General features: G+C 41.4%; 1 protein-coding gene across 1 annotated transcript in view; it reads left to right on the top strand.

Annotated features, from left to right (window-relative positions):
• Positions 1–1,733: 1,733 nt before the first annotated feature.
• Positions 1,734–16,888, top strand: part of DPT (dermatopontin) — a 29,172-nt gene continuing 14,017 nt past the window's right edge. Inside the window, exon 1 of the mRNA XM_075196361.1 lies at positions 1,734–2,066. Within this exon, the coding sequence (XP_075052462.1) occupies positions 1,771–2,066 (296 nt within the window). The 5' untranslated portion in view covers positions 1,734–1,770. The remainder of the gene's footprint in view (positions 2,067–16,888) is intronic.

Below are 16,888 nucleotides of genomic sequence, written 5' to 3'. Positions count from 1 at the left end.
GCCCCGGTGCACGGCACCTTCTGCACCAATGGTAGCACCGCCACTGCCACCACCAATGCCAACTTAATCTCAAATATCTACCATTCCGCTAAACTCTAGGAATATTTACTTACGTTATTTGTGAATGTTATTAGAGGATCTTATAAAAAACAGCTCCTGTTTTAGAGTTAGTGTCTTATAAATGGAAAAAAATATACTTTGCTTACAATTGAATAATTTTATTTATTCGCTTTTTTCAGTTAAACATATAACAATAATTTATTCTGCACAGAAGAACTTAATTGTGGGTATAATTGCATCTATTAACGGGGGACAGAAAAATATCATCCATAGACCTCCAGTAGACCACTGACCCTTGTGTCCAGATCGCCATAAAGAAAATCAGAATGTTTGCTTGACTTATTCCAGTAGAATAGTGTCCCTTGTATCCAGATTGTCATGAAGAAAATCAAAACGTTTGCTTCGCTGTTGCTCTTTGCTATGGGGAACCAGCAGCTGCCAGAAAAGCCTGCATAGCACAAGACCAGTTTGGTTGTCCAGGGCAATCTGCACTGAGCGCAAAAAGCAGCACTGGGCCCGGAGGCCAATATCAAGAGCTTGCAGATGCAATCCTGTCAATGAGATCAGATTCACGCTGTACGCCTGATTTAATTGGTCGTTGAGCACTTAGGAGCTGATAACTTGCATCTTGTCCTAGTCTGCTCTGTATGCTATGTGCGGTTGCTCTGATTGGCTTCCAGTCGCACTGAGCAAGAGGATCAGTATAGCTTTCATCTGGCATCTAAGGGGAAGGGTGAATACTCAAAAAGTGGGTGTATCCCCTTTCTTCTTCAGGCCCCAATAACAAAATAGAATTTGGGAGAGGGGAACAGAAAGAGAAGAAAAAAGATAGGACAGGGAATAAAGGGGAAAGCACAGCTAGGGTAGAAAACAGCAATAACGGGCATTGCATGGAAAAGAAAGAGCTTAACGGAGGAATGAAAGAGCTGAGGGTTACATTTGTGCTGGGTTCCACAACTGCTAATGGCAGTCCTGGCCATGTACAAATTCGTAATTGGTTTCTAATGTCACTAGGAACTGAACCCCCACCCAGTTAGTAGTGCATACAGGCTTTGTCCTTGCAACAGCACAGAGGTGACAATGTGACAGTTGATTTCTTGGCAAGACACAGGCTCACCATAGTGAGTGAAATGTTTATTTATTGAGATTTATATATGTGCATATGTTATCCCTTGTATGTATTATATTAATTTAATGAAAAAATGCATTTTCATATGAAAAAAAAAAATACAGGCTTATTTAATACAAGCATTAATTTGGGGTGGCAACTGATTGGGTATCATGAAGGGGTGATTATGGTAATTTTAGTGGCCAAATCATTTTGAAAAGTTGTCCTCTATAGTATGAGATTATAGTTTGCAATGCATCATCTGTCTGGGCTCACAGGGTATATGATACCGACCTATACTGGTCTAAAAAAATTAGTTGTTTGCAAATTGTACACATCTTTTTCTTTTAATCTTTTTTTTCTTTTGAACAGCTTTTTTTTTCTATTAACAAGAAAGTCATTTAATGCATTTCATTATATATATCCACCTTAAAATCCTATGTTCTAATAACGTTTCATGTGTTTTTTTTTTCTTTTTCTAAACTATGACACATTACACTTGGCTCGAGATGCTGAACATCTGGAAACCAAATGTTCCATTGGATAAAAAAGAGCGAGATCAGAAAACAAATCCCATAGTCTGCACCAGGAGGAAAGACAGCATGCTGCTGTTAGTGCTTAGTGTACTGCTTCAGTTGGTGGTCACAACTTGGGCCCAACATGATTACTATTACTCAAATCAAGACTACTCAAATGGCGATGAATGGGTTAATCTTTTTAGGCAAGGATTTAATTTTCAATGCCCCCATGGACAGGTAGTAGTGGCAATAAGGAGCACATTTAGCAAAAAAGAAGGATCAGATAGACGATGGAACTACGGATGTATGGCAACCCCTTTTGAACTTGGGGAACCTACAGAATGTTGGTGGGATGAAATCAATAGAGCCGGAATGGAATGGTAAGAGATTATCATAAAGCAGTTCTATATTGGTCTGTGCTTTCAAATACCCAATACAAATGGTAATCTTTTATTAGAGCTAATTTACTAATACTGCATTTAGTTTCAAAATGTGTACTATGCATAGCAATTAAAAAGAAACTCGCTTTCATTGTCTAAGCTGGACTAGATGGTTTATAATAATTAATATAGTATTATTAAATACTCCTTCAGTATTTGCAACATTTAAATATGTGTGTTGCTTAGCCTTCTATTTAAAAAAGCATGATCATAATTATCTGGGTACCCTGGTTAGCAATGCAGGGAAGATTTGAAATGCATAGAGTCTCCTCTCTAGACTGTAAATACTGCTGTTGATCTGATACTCTAATACTGGAATAAAATAACACTAACCACTTGGTTCTGATTAATAACAACTTAATCCAAAGTATATGCTTTTTCTTTTGTAAATGAAACTGGAACTCATTTCACAAAGAGAAATAATGTACTTTTGATTATTTTTATGACAGTAGTGGGACTAAGTTCTGTTCATATAAACCTAAACCATCAGACTAGCTCATATGCTCAATTTGTTTCATTTGGTCTCTGTGTATTTCCAGTAGACAATACAGTATATTACCTACTTCACCCCTTTTGTTACAGCAACTGTTTCTATTGTTTTAATGGTGTTTTGCAGAAATTACAGCCATGCAATGCTTTGCTATTTTTTTGACATATGTGTCAATATGTGTGTCTTATGTTTATGAAACCTTTTAACAACATCTATTGATTAATACATGTTTAATGTTTCACAGACACACACACAAACATCACATTTTTCCTTTTTGTGTTGCCTCTATTTAGCATTTATGGAAAGATAATGATCCAAGTTTGTGCCAGTTTAATGACCCGATATGTTGTTTTTCTATGCTTTGGCTTGGTATTTTGTATGCTAGGCTGACAAGGAGAACTAGTGTAATATTGCAGCAAGGTTGTGATGTGATCTACAATGACCCACAGGAGGATGTGCATTGCCAGGCATATCAAATATGCAATTTTCTCTCTCAGCTAAACGGCAGGCCTCAGTCTCTGCTCTATGACAAGTCTGTAGATGTATAATGTATCGATCTGTAAAATGTAAACAGATTGGGATCCATTAAATACATTATCACATATTTGCATTATTTCCCAGGATAGGATCTAGCATTAAATATTTCCCCTGTGAATTTCCCCCCAGAAAAATGAATATTTTTTATGTAAATCAACTACCCAGTACAACTCATCCTGATCTGTGTGTTAGATACAATGCTTAGTATATTCTACTAAAGGTATGGAAAACTGCATTATTTAGTTTAAATAAGTTAAGGTTCATTATACTTACTTAAAATACAAGAGGAACACATTTTGACCAGTAATACATACCCATTTATGATATGTACTATGTAGAAATTGTAAATTAATGCTAGCAATATGTTAGCTCCCCATGTTTTTGAAGTTACTAAGGAATGCATGACATGAGTGACATAGGGAGCAATTGTAGGGGTAATATACGGCACATATGTGACTGTTTTGAGTGTATCATTCTCAAAAATCACTCTGCGCATGCTCCGAATTGGACGATACACAACAGAATGCAAACAACACTAAAGTTTACGATTTAGTGGAGTTTTAGTGGGGTTGGGGAATGGGTGTATTTATGTAGGCACTGTGCAGAAAGGGCGTTTCTGGGCAGCCACGTCCAAGTCCGGCGCACACAGAAGTACGCTGATTTTCTGCCGTATCTTTTGCTCCAGCTAGGAGTCTAGTCTAAGTCCAAAATACTAGTTATGTCAGTATCGTATGCATACTATAACTTGTGTTTGCATTTAGGAGCAACTGTAAAAATGTCTGTTATGTACAGTAGACATATAGTACATCATAATAAATGTTTTTCTAGGAAAAAAAAATAAAATTGAATATATATATTTTTTCTGCGCATTCTTGTGAGAATTTATATTCCACATTGGTATTGTACCTATCCTGCAGTGTCTGGTCTAGTAGAGCAGAGTAATCCTACACCAGCAGTCATCACCACATGTATCTTTAGATCCGTTTCGTCTGGACTTTTGGGGTACGTAGATCCGAGTTACGTGTGGTTTTAACGATGCACTCATTATGCGTGCCTTAATGACTCAGGCCCACAGACTGTGCAGTAGGTGATGGGGACCAGAAGGCCTGTGACTAGATAGCCCAAGCAGAGTTTCCACTTACAATTTTTTCCCCGATTTCCTGCAGTGTTTCCGTTATATATGTCTATGTCATTTTTCCTGGTTTTCCAACATTTTTCCAGATTTTCCGGTAAAAAACAGGAAATCTGGAATTTGAAAGTGGAAATATTGATCCAAAGGCCTGCTTGTGTCCCCTAGATTCATCCAGCTTGGACCAGCCTTCAGAGAGTATCGAGTGATAGCGCATGATAACAGTCTCTCTAATAAATCGCCTGCACTCATCAACTTTAAAAGAGGTTTAGGTTTGCCTGGTGTTGCAGTAAACAAGTAAGAGCTAAGAGGAGCAATTATTGGTAGCTGCTGTTTTTCTGAGCGAATGATCTCCTGGTCTTGCTGTGTAGAAACAATCTGGCAACTCTCAGAAGAAACCTTGAGTCTTGTCAGGGAGATCAGACTCCAGCTGGAGGCGTATATGATGTCTTGTGGCTTCACCAGATGAAAGTCTGTTATTCCAGTTGTCATTATGAAACTATATGACATCGAACTATATCATCAGTACGTAGTTAAACTAGAACTTATGTATATGAATTTATGTACAATAGAAGAAACATTGAATCTAGTAGTCTAAAATGTTGAGTTAATATATAGAATGACTCACTAGATGCAGGGGTGTTTCTGCTTCCTTTCCACCTAACCAGTGATAACATGGCATTTTCAAGCTGAAACCTGTCATATCATTAGTTACAAGTGAAATGGATAGGACAGAAGAACTGCTTGTGTGTAAAGGAAAAAAATCACAAAAAAAATCTTAGGGGTATATTTACTAAACTGAAAATGTGGAGATGTTGCCTATAGCAACCAATCAGATTTTAGCTGTAATTTTGTAGAATGTACTAAATAAATGACAGCTAGAATCTGATTGGTTGCTATAGGCAACATCTCCACTTTTTCAAACCTGCAGTTTAGTAAATCTAGCCCTTAGTGTTAAATATACAGTATACAAAACTGTTATTTATCACATTTTCAATAAGCCTGACAAGCTGCTGTGGATTACACAGATTCATACCATGCATCAAACTTATATGATTAATTAATTCTAATTGATTGTGTAGTGGGCTTGTTGTCAAATATCTTGGTATGTATCAATGAACAGAATGAAAGATGAATTTCAATGCTATGGAATAATCTCCAGAAGGTATGTGATCATGTGTGGAAACATGGAAAGGTGGGTTACAGTGGTTCCTTATGTTACCAATTGCATTTTGGGAGGGGATCAAACAACGATGTCCTGTTATGACTCTGAGACAAAATTCCAGTCATCCCAATGACTGTCCGCAAGAAAGTGAGACATAAAGACACTCTCAATGAGAAAAACATTGTAAAGCTAGGTACACACTGAAGAATTTTCTGACCAAAGTGTTATCTCAAACGATTGTACCTACAACTGTAAGTCCGATCAGTCTGATTCATGCATACACACTGAGACGATTTACCTTCAGATCTCTTCATCTGTTCCTTCATCTGGTCCTCTAGTCTTCAGAGAATGATAGCACAACATTCATTCATTCATTATTGTCACACTGATTAAAAGCGCCTTGTTAGCGCTATTCACATGTCGTAACGAATTTCGTTTGCTAGTGTGACTCTGAAACAAAACATTCAGTCTCAGAATGAACAAATGAATTATTGCTTCTACAGCACTCTCTACATTTATTCACCGACACATTCATCGCTAGTACCAGCTGAAAAGAGCCCGACTCTGTAAACTCTATGGAGAGTGTAAGCATGAGTGCATACACACTCCAAAAACATACTAGTAGGTTAATTGGCTGCTATCAAAATTGACCCTAGTCTCTCTCTCTCTCTGTCTGTCTGTCTGTGTGTATGTTAGGGAAATTTAGACTTTAGGCTCCAATGCAGCAGGGACTGATGTGGGTGAGTTCTCTGTACGGCGCTGCGGAATAGGTGGGGCTATATAGATAAATGACTGCTAACCACCAGGCACCATGGCCTAGTGGTTAGCACTTCTGCCTCACAGCACTGGGGTCAAGAGTTCGATTCCCAATCATGGCCTTATCTGTGTGGAGTTTGTATGTTCTCTCTGTGTTTGTGTGGGTTTCCTCCGGGTGCTCCAGTTTCCTCCCACAATCCCAAAACATACTCGTAGGTTATTTGGCTGCTATCAATATTGACCCTAGTCTGTGTATGTGTGTGTATGTTAGGGAATTTAGACTGTAAGCTCCAATGGGGCAGGGACTGATGTGAATGAGTTCTCTGTACAGCGCTGCAAAATTAGTGGCGCTATCTAAATAACTGATGATGATGATACACACTACATGATCAGTTGGTGATTGGTCGTAAAATATTCAACAGTACGACCAATCAAGTGAGCCAACAATCTACACTTTGGAACGACTTTCGACCATCACTATACACACTAACCAGGTTGTATGTCGGCTGATTTGCCCGATTATTGGACGAAAACGCTCCAGTGTGTATCTAGTCTTAGGCTATGATATAAATTGTCCATCAGATAAGAATGTCCAAGTAATGAATCAAGATGGAATAAAGTAATCATTTAAGCTACCCACACAAAACTACTTATAGAGAATAAAAGAAACAGTGAAATATTGTGATACATCATAAGAACAGCTAATTAGAAGTTCAGATAGGAAGGGGATGATTTCAACAGATATAAATCAGAAATACAAGGAGTATGGAAAGAGATGTTCTCAATCAGCTAGGAACGTCTGTGGAACCACACTGAAGGAAGTCGTCAAGATCAATGCATCCAAAAGCATCATAACAGGTTCCAGAGAAAGTGAAAATAAATAATTCCTATTTAATTAGGGAGTGTACATAATGCTTGGAATACTGGGATGTCAAGCAAGGTCTTGCTAATCTTGGTTTCCTTATCAACGTATGGCATTAAAAAAGATTGTCACACAGACTGAAACTTTGAAACAAACAAATAAACCGTCTTTCAGATTTAAAATGGAGAGTGCTACTCACTATATTTGTTATGTGTTCTGGAGGCAAAGGGGGGTCCTACTCTGTACTAGAAAGGTGTACCTAATATATATATATATATATATATATATATATATATATATATATGTAACCCCCTGTGTGGAATGGGTAGGTAATGCCTCTCCTAACCTACGCTTTCTTCTCTGTCCTGGCTAGCTCTTGGCTTTGGCCACAAGTGACCAAAGGGTCCGCAGCACATGTAAGTATTACAGCAATGTCTGCACAGTGTGGACACAGTGTGTATGTGTGGTTGTGCAGTGCAATACATTTCACAAGCCACTGGACCATCTCTATATTGCAAAATAAAACCTCTTCTACTCCACTCCAGCACAATGCTTGGATTACAGACAGTAAAACAAGTATGTACAGCTGCTTCCTCCTCCAGCAACGTTCTTAAACAGGTAACATGAATACTTACTTATAGGACACTCACATGTAAGATGGAGCCTCAGCGCACACCTCTCTCTAAAGTTAGAGCTAAAATTATTTTAAACCTATTAAATTAATTAAAGCTTCAGGGGATAGATGACTCTTGTCGTGCAATTTCATTTTCCATACCGCACTTCTAAATTTCCACTTCAACCACAGTATATACAATGTATTCAGCTCGCTTGCTGTTAAGCTTTTTATAGGTAACTGTGCGGTTTGACTTGCCTTGTTTTTATGCAGAATATTATATGTTTTATCTGTTTATTAGCTACTGCAGATTGCTACTTTTCTTGTTCTGAATGTTAATTTGCTCTGACGTGTTTGCCTATACATTATTGATGACCGGACAAATGTATGTGTCCTCTGTGCTATTAGTATGATTTGTAATTTTCTGAAATGCTTTTCTTTAGCAGTAACATGATATGTCCTGGCTATTATGAAAAACTGCATCTAAGCTGATGATTTGAGAGTTCAATAAAGGAAATATGTAATATTTCTAATAATACTCCTGATAATACTACTAAGTTCCATTTCACAGCAGGTGCCTCTTACACTTTCCCTCTGACACTCCTGTGGTTAGCAGAACTTGGACAGGACTTTGCCTTTTTAGGGCACAAGACCAATCACTTTCGCAACAGTTGAGATTTTGGCAATTCTACCAATGCTTTTACAATCCTCCCTAGAGATTACATCAATACACCATCTAAAGTACATGGAAAACCTTGAGCATCAACTTAACTGGTTGTCATGTAAATGTAAATGTAGAAGTGCTACCTCCTGCAATCATGATTCTTTTCCTGTCAAACAAATACTGACACACAGATTAGATTAAAAGATGTCCTTAATCCTGAAGACATTCTATACTAATTAATATGTTAAATTGAAAGAATGACATTTTCATATAGGATGAATGAAGTGCTTTTTTATTAACAGTTATTTATATAGCACTTACTTTTATCCATTCTCTCATCATCTCCTGTCTTGACTCAATTGCAATCTCCTGCTATCTGGCATTCTTGACACCCATATATCCACATTTCAATCCATGAAAGGAGAGAGAGACACCCAAGGGTCAGTGACTACATTTTTAAGCAAGACCTTATCTATCAGATGTTTAACCTTTTTCCATGATGTAGTTATCTTGGGTCATGACCACCAGATGTGCATATACTGTTGGTACTTTGAAGACCACATTGTCTCCATTACAGAGGGGAAGCAGAGCTTGCCCGCTACATTGCGCCACCTATAATAATCCTTAAAGGAGTCCCCTCTTTTTAGTGTGCAAATTGAGCCCTTCGCTATCCTTTCCCTTATGACAGACCAACCTGTTCAGCATGGGGCATGTCTGGGGGTGTTCTCAAGTCATTCTCCAACTCCTGCACATGAGGCTCGAGCTTTACATTAGATGAGGCTAAAATCAAATTGCCTGGAGTAGAAAGAAAATTATTTGGCTTGAAGTTTTAGACATAACCTTTTGGGAGGAATTCAACTGGCTGCATTACTCGTGAGAGTAACACGGCCCGCGCATTATTACCAATAGTACGGTAATTTTTAACGAGGATTTCTGGTTGCGGTTATCAATAGCTGAGATTGGGACTTCAAAAGGATTGGGGTAAAGGTTGGATTGCCCCACAGGGAGGTGAGAGAAGATGGAAATGTTAAAATATTTAAATTAAATCTACAATAATTCCAGATTTGGCAAATCGGATAATATGATAGCTATTCCACAGAGGCCTATATAATCTGGGCAGGCCCAAGAGGGAACTTGTACACAGAGGGCCTGATTCATCTTCAAACGCCACCTGCACGCAAGTTGTGTTTTTAAAACAAGCACAGAACTTGAGTGTATGTGCGCCCTTATTCAAATCCAATTGGATCTCAAGATACGTTTCTATTTCAATCTAGGTATAAGTACGTTCTGCCTAAACAGTACATGTCGTATGTTAACCGACAGAAAAGACTGCAGGATACACCCATGCATATGTGCAATATAGTCCCAGTAGAATGCATGCAAACAATAAATGTTATAAAAGAAATTATCTACTCATAATACTGTAATTATTAATACATTTTACAGTAGATATATGAATCGGGATACTCTTAATGCGTACTGTACTGTACATACAATGCAAGGAAAAATTTGTGTGAACACACCACAGGCAGACATCAAGGTGAGATCCGCCCGGAAGGCGCACACGAATGTTACTTCCTTGGGCACTATATGTAATCAAATCTCAAGCAGCTGTCCAACGAGGTTTGTGAGGCCGCCAATAATAAAACTAAATTGAATGAGACCCAAGGACTGCGCAGAGAGACTGATTAAAAACTAATAACATATATCAATAAAAAATATGCATAATAAAATAAAAATTAGACTATTGTTGCTAAACATTAGAATAAAAACAAACTATTTTTCACAATAATACTAATTAAATTAACATATAGAATTAGTCATAAGAACTTTTTGCAGATAATACAAGCATATGTTTGATAAAATTCAGCCTTTAGGTGAGTAATAAAATCATATGACTGGTAATAAGCAGATAAGGTGCCAATTGAGTTAGCTCTCTAAATGGTAGAAATAGTCACTTGTAAAATTCTGGATCATTAGCAGATCTCACCCCATAGACAATACTGTTCTCTCTGAGTGAAGTGAGCCCAGGAAGCTCAGATGTAGAAAGGAGCAGCCTACCTATACGGCAGTGTTTCTCTTGCCTCATCTCTCAGGATGAATCAGACCCATAGGCCTAGATTTACTAAGCTGCGGGTTTGAAATAGTGGGGATGTTGCCTGTAGCAACCAATCAGATTCTAGCTTTCATTTATTTCTACAAAATGACAGCTAGAATCTGATTGGTTGCTATAGGCAACATCCCCTCTTTTTCAAACCCGCAGCTTAGTAAATCTAGCCCATAGTGTCAACACAATATGTTTCAATCCAGCTGTTAAGACTAGGAGGCAAGAAACATACTGTCACTCACCGGACTGTGAGTGCTTCTTCCCGGACATTTAGGAACCGTGGCCGTCCTCCATCCTGAGGGACTGCGCATGCGCAGCCCTTTCCATACCTCCAGTGTATGTTCCTTTAACTAAATTGGCAGATCAGGCAACCTCCCTATATTAAGCACCTGTGGTCAACACCACGTTGCCTGATCTTGGAGTCTCATTCCCCATGAGTCTCTGAAGGTGTTCCTGTGTTTCCTCGTTTAGTCAGCCCAGCTGATCCCTGTGGTTTCCGAACCACTTCTACCTCTGTGGTTTCCAAACCACTTCTACTACTGTGGTTCCCATACCACTTCTACCATCTACTGTATCATCGTGACTGTGAGCTGATTCCTATCCGCTGCCTCCGTGCACTACAGTCTTCTAATCACTTCAACTCTACCATGTATCATTGGGACTGTTAGCTGATGCCTATCCGCTGCCTCCGTGCACTACAGTCTTTCATTCACATCCACTCACCTGTTCATGATTGTGACTGCCAGCTGATTCCTATCCGCTGCCTCCGTGCACTACAGGCTTCAACCTGCAACTCGTCTGTGTTTCATCATCGTGACTGCTAGCTGATTCCTATCCGCTGCCTCCGTGCACTACAGTCTTCAACCTGCAACCCGTCTGTGTTTCATCGTGACTGTTTGGCTGATTCCTATCCGCTGCCTCTGTGCGCTTCAGTCTTCAGCCCTTGTCAACTCTCCCGTGTTTCCTTGAGTCTGCTGCCACTATTGCTACCCGCTACTCTCCGTGACCAACTGTTCCAGTTCAACTCTGCTCCGGTGTCCCATCGTTACTGCACTTACTGGTTGCTATTGGCTACCTCCGTGTTCCCGCAGAGACCCGCTGCTGTTACTTCTCAGCGCTACTCATCCATCTACTACTGATCCGCTCTCCACGCCTTCCTGTGTTCCCTGCTGGTCTACCTACCTGTGCGCTGCACCTGCTAGACCACCGCTTCACCCATCCAGGGACTTTGGATCCTGCCGGCCTCCTGCCCTTCAGGTATCTCTGCACTCCTGTCTGACTGCCTTCTCCTGAACCACGGTATGCATACTTCCCATTGACTGTGCTGTGTATTGCATACCTTGCTGGACTGTGTTGGTTCTCCTCTGGAGTGTACTATCCGCTGAGTCTATTGCCATCATTGACTGTGTTATCTCATGCTGGATTACTTCAAGAGACTTTCTATATTGACAGTGTTGTTCAGTCATTTATACAGTTATATTGTGCATATTACTGTGGATCAAAGTCAAGGTGCCCGTGTATATATTGTGCATATTACTGTGGATCAAAGTCAAGGTGCCCGTGTATATATTGTGTTGCAGTCTCTCCCCGTGCACCTCCTCACATATATATTCAGTGGTACAACTTGCTAGTAGCAGACCACTGACTCCTGTTTACAGTTTCACCCGTTCCAGTATCCTCTCACATAGCAGTGGTACAACTTGCTGACGCAGACCACTGACTCCCCTGATACCTCCACTTGGATTCCATTCCTTCACTCAGACAGCGGTACAGCTTGCTATCCGCAGACCGCTGACTCTCATCACCTCCTCGTTTCTGTTGGACATTCCTCCTCACTATAGCAGTGGTACAGCTTGCTACCGCAGACCACTGACTACCTTCACGTGTCCTTTGTCCATACAGTTCCTCGTGTATTACTACTTCCATATTGCCAGTGCTGCTAGTCATAGACTTTCCTGAGCATCTCATCATCTGCTATTTCCTGTTCCGTGATCACCCTGCTACCAGAGTACCATATTACCACCTATACTGCTCTGGTAAGCCTATCACCTGGTGATCCCTGGGTAAAGACTCCTAGTGCCCGTGACAGTAAGATCAGGCCATGACAGACCCAGATACGGAACCTACCGCTAAAGAGATGCTGCAGCATCTGGTCAGCCGTGTGGAGCAACAGGATGCTCGCCAACAGCTGTTACTTCAATGTTACCAATCTTTAACCTCCCAAGGAACATCTGGACAGACTGTTACAGCTAATGTTGAAGCTCCTGTGCTTTCCTCCGTTTCCCCAGTGCCATCCCAGGTGTCTACAGTTCCTACGCTTCACCTGCCTACTCCGTCAAAATATGACGGGGACCCCAAAACTTGTAGAGGTTTCCTTAACCAATGTTCAGTCCATTTTGAACTTCAACCTCAAAATTTTTCTACCCATCGTTCCAGAGTGGCCTATCTTATCTCATTGTTTTCTGGACAAGCCCTGGCTTGGGCCTCCCCTCTGTGGGAGAGAAACGATCCAATTCTACAAGATAGTGCCAAATTCATTTCCATGTTCCGAAGTGTGTTCGATGAACCAGGTCGTGTGACCTCCGCTGCTTCCAGCATTCTTCGTTTGCGACAAGGCTCCCATACAGTAGGACAGTATGTCATTCAATTTAGGATCTTAGCCTCTGAACTTCAGTGGAACTCTGAAGCATTAGTTGCCGCCTTCTGGCAGGGGCTCTCCGATAAAATTAAGGATGCACTGACTACCCAAGAACTTCCTTCGTCACTAGAAGATTTGATCTCTCTTTGCCATCGTGTAGATATGAGATTTCGTGAAAGAGAGTCTGAGAAAACAACGGCCCTCAATTTCGTCCAGCTCCATCCTCTGCGATTCCCATGGAGATAGGACGTTCCAAATTATCTTCAGAGGAGAGGAAACGAAGAGTAAAGAATAGACTCTGCATCTATTGTGCTGATTCCACGCATATGCTCAGCTCTTGCCCTAAGAGATCGGGAAATGCCAGGCCCTAACTAGTTCTGGAGAGGTGAAGTTAGGGTCCCTGGAGTCCTCTCCATTGTCTATGAAATCTAAAGTCTGCGCTTTCGATGTTACGATTTCCTTTGCTACCAAATCCTTTGAGTCACAGGCATTGATTGATTCCGGAGCAGCAGGAAATTTCATTTCTAAATCACTAGTGAATCAATGGTCCCTACCAGTGATCACTTTAAAAACACCCATTACTGTGACGGCTATAGATGGATCACGCCTCATCAATGGTCTCATCACCCAGAGTACGTCTCCAGTAACCCTTCAGATTGGTGTACTACACCATGAAGAAATTTCGTTTTTAATTCTTCCAGTTACGACAAGTCCGATTGTCTTAGGCCTTCCATGGCTTCAGTGTCACTCTCCCCAGATTGACTGGCGCACCCCTCAAGTTACGTCTTGGGGGTCTGAATGTCACCATCGTTGCCTCTCTCAAGTTATTCCTCTTAAAGTACAGCAATCTTCCATCTCATCTTCCTCCCCGGGACTCCCTCCTCAGTATGCTTCATATGCCGATGTGTTTGATAAAGCTCAGTCTGAACGTCTTCCTCCTCATCGTTCTTGGGATTGTCCGATCGACCTTCTACCTGGCAAGACTCCTCCCAGGGGTCGGGTCTATCCTCTCTCGTTACCTGAAACTCAAGCCACATCTGAGTACATACAGGAGAATCTCCAGCGTGGGTTCATTCGACCTTCCACCTCTCCCGCTGGAGCTGGGTTCTTCTTCGTCAAAAAGAAGGATGGATCATTACGCCCTTGTATAGATTTTCGTGGACTCAACGCCATTACTATCAAGAATCGGTATCCCATTCCGCTGATCACTGAGCTATTTGATCGCATCAAGGGAGCTCGGATATTTACTAAGTTGGATCTTCGTGGTGCCTACAATTTAATTAGAATCCGTTCCGGTGACGAATGGAAGACCGCGTTTAACACCAGAGATGGGCATTACGAATATTTAGTAATGCCCTTCGGGCTGTGTAATGCCCCCGCGGTTTTCCAGGGTTTCATCAATGAGATCTTTCGGGACTTATTATATGTATGTGTCGTTGTCTACTTGGACGACATATTGATCTTCTCACAGGACCTGCCTTCTCATCACCAACATGTGGCAGAGGTCCTCTCCAGACTACGGAAAAACTCGTTGTTCTGTAAATTGGAGAAATGTTCATTCGAGTTACCCCAGATTCCATTCTTGGGGTATATAGTTTCCGGAGTTGGCCTGAAGATGGATCCAGACAAAGTAAATGCTGTACTACATTGGCCTCAGCCAACTACTCTTCGTGCCATCCAGCGTTTTTTAGGTTTTGCCAATTACTATAGACGCTTCATTCAAGACTTTTCATCCATTGCATCTCCCATTGTGGCCCTAACTCGGAAAGGGGCTAATACTAAGCAATGGTCATCTGAGGCTCTCCAAGCCTTTCAAATCCTCAAAGAGTCCTTCTCGTCTGCTCCCATTCTGCGACAGCCTGATGTGACACTCCCCTTCTTCCTAGAAGTAGATGCCTCTAATGTGGGCTTAGGAGCTATTCTCTCCCAACGCTCGGAGCAACAAAAATTACATCCTTGTGCCTTCTACTCTCGGGGTCTTCTGCCCGCAGAGAAAAATTATACTATCGGGGACAAGGAGTTGCTGGCCATCAAAGCTGCATTAGAGGAATGGAGATACTTGTTGGAAGGAGCTCGCCATCCGGTGACGATCTTCACGGATCATAAGAACTTGTCATATTTGCAATCTGCTCAATGCTTGAACCCTCGTCAAGCAAGATGGTCTCTTTTCTTTTCCCGTTTTTAATTTATTATAACCTTCAAACCAGCCGCTAAGAACAAGAAAGCTGACGCTCTATCTCGAGCTTTTGTGACGGCCTCTGATGTAGAAGAGGTTCCCAACCATGCTATTCTAGACCCCAAATGTATTTCTCTGGCTGCTTCATCCACCAAAATGCTACCATTTGGGAAGACCCTTGTGCCTCCTACTCTGAGGAGGAAAATCCTTTCGTGGTTCCATGCCTCTCGTTTTTCTGGACACGCCGGTGAACACAAGACCTTTGAGATTCTCTCTCGTAGTTACTGGTGGCCTTCAATGAGGAGAGACGTCAAAGAGTTTATTGCTTCCTGTGATTTATGTTCTCAGTTTAAATCCTCCCGCAGAACTCCAGCAGGGTTGCTGCGACCACTACCCATTCCGTCCAAGCCTTGGACCCATATTAGTATGGATTTCGTTACTGATTTGCCACCAAGTAAGAATCACAATACTATTTGGGTAGTGGTAGACAGATTTTCGAAGATGGCCCATTTCGTCCCTCTGTCCGGTTTACCTTCCTCGTCTACTCTGGCTGAACATTTCATTAAAGAAATCTTCCGCATCCATGGATGTCCGTCTGAGATTGTGTCGGATAGAGGAGTACAATTCGTTTCCAGATTCTGGCGGGCCCTTTGTAAAACCTTGGGCATACGATTAGCACTCTCATCGTCTTACCATCCGCAATCTAACGGACAAACGGAACGAGTCAATCAAGATCTTGAGACTTTTATTAGGATGTTCTCTTCAGCCAACCAAGACAACTGGGTAGAATTGCTCCCTTGGGCTGAATTCGCCCATAACAACATGTACCATGAGTCATCATCCAAAACTCCATTCTTTGTGGTCTACGGTCACCATCCGTCTTTTCCGGAATTTCCTGCCCTCCCGCCCACCCAAGTTCCTGCTGTGGAGACTGCTTGTCTGACCTTCAAAAATATCTGGTCTCAGGTCAAAACCTGTTTAAAGAAGACATCTAACAAATATAAGTCTTTCGCAGATAAGAAGAGGCGGGCTATTCCACCACTAAAAATTGGAGATCGTGTCTGGTTATCTACCAAAAATATTCGTTTGAAGGTTCCATCTATGAAATTCGCCCCTCGTTTTATTGGTCCATATAGGATCATTCAAGTTATCAATCCAGTATGTGTTAAACTTCTTCTTCCTAAGAATCTTCGGATTTCCAATGCCTTCCATGTGTCCTTGCTCAAACCTCTCATCATCAACCGTTTCTCGACTCCTCCCTCAGCACCGCAGCCAGTTCAAGTTCATCAGGAGGAGGATTTCGAGATTACTGAGGTATTGGATGCAAAAATTTCGCGAGGAGTCCTCCGTTTCCTCGTTCATTGGAAGGGCTTTGGTCCTGAAGAGCGTTCATGGATCAAAGCTGAAGATCTTAATGCTCCTGCCCTTCTGAAGAAGTTTTATTCCAAAAATCCGGACAAGCCCGGTTCCAGGCGTTCTGTGCCCACCTTTAAAAGGGGGGGTACTGTCACTCACCGGACTGTGAGTGCTTCTTCCCGGACATTTAGGAACCGTGGCCGTCCTCCATCCTGAGGGACTGCGCATGCGCAGCCCTTTCCATACCTCCAGTGTATGTTCCTTTAACT

The sequence above is a fragment of the Mixophyes fleayi genome, chromosome 2 (assembly GCF_038048845.1).
Source record: "Mixophyes fleayi isolate aMixFle1 chromosome 2, aMixFle1.hap1, whole genome shotgun sequence".
In the NCBI taxonomy this organism is placed as follows: domain Eukaryota; kingdom Metazoa; phylum Chordata; class Amphibia; order Anura; family Limnodynastidae; genus Mixophyes; species Mixophyes fleayi.
The sequence above is the reverse complement of the archived record's forward strand: the minus strand, read 5'-3'. Positions and strand labels throughout refer to the sequence as shown.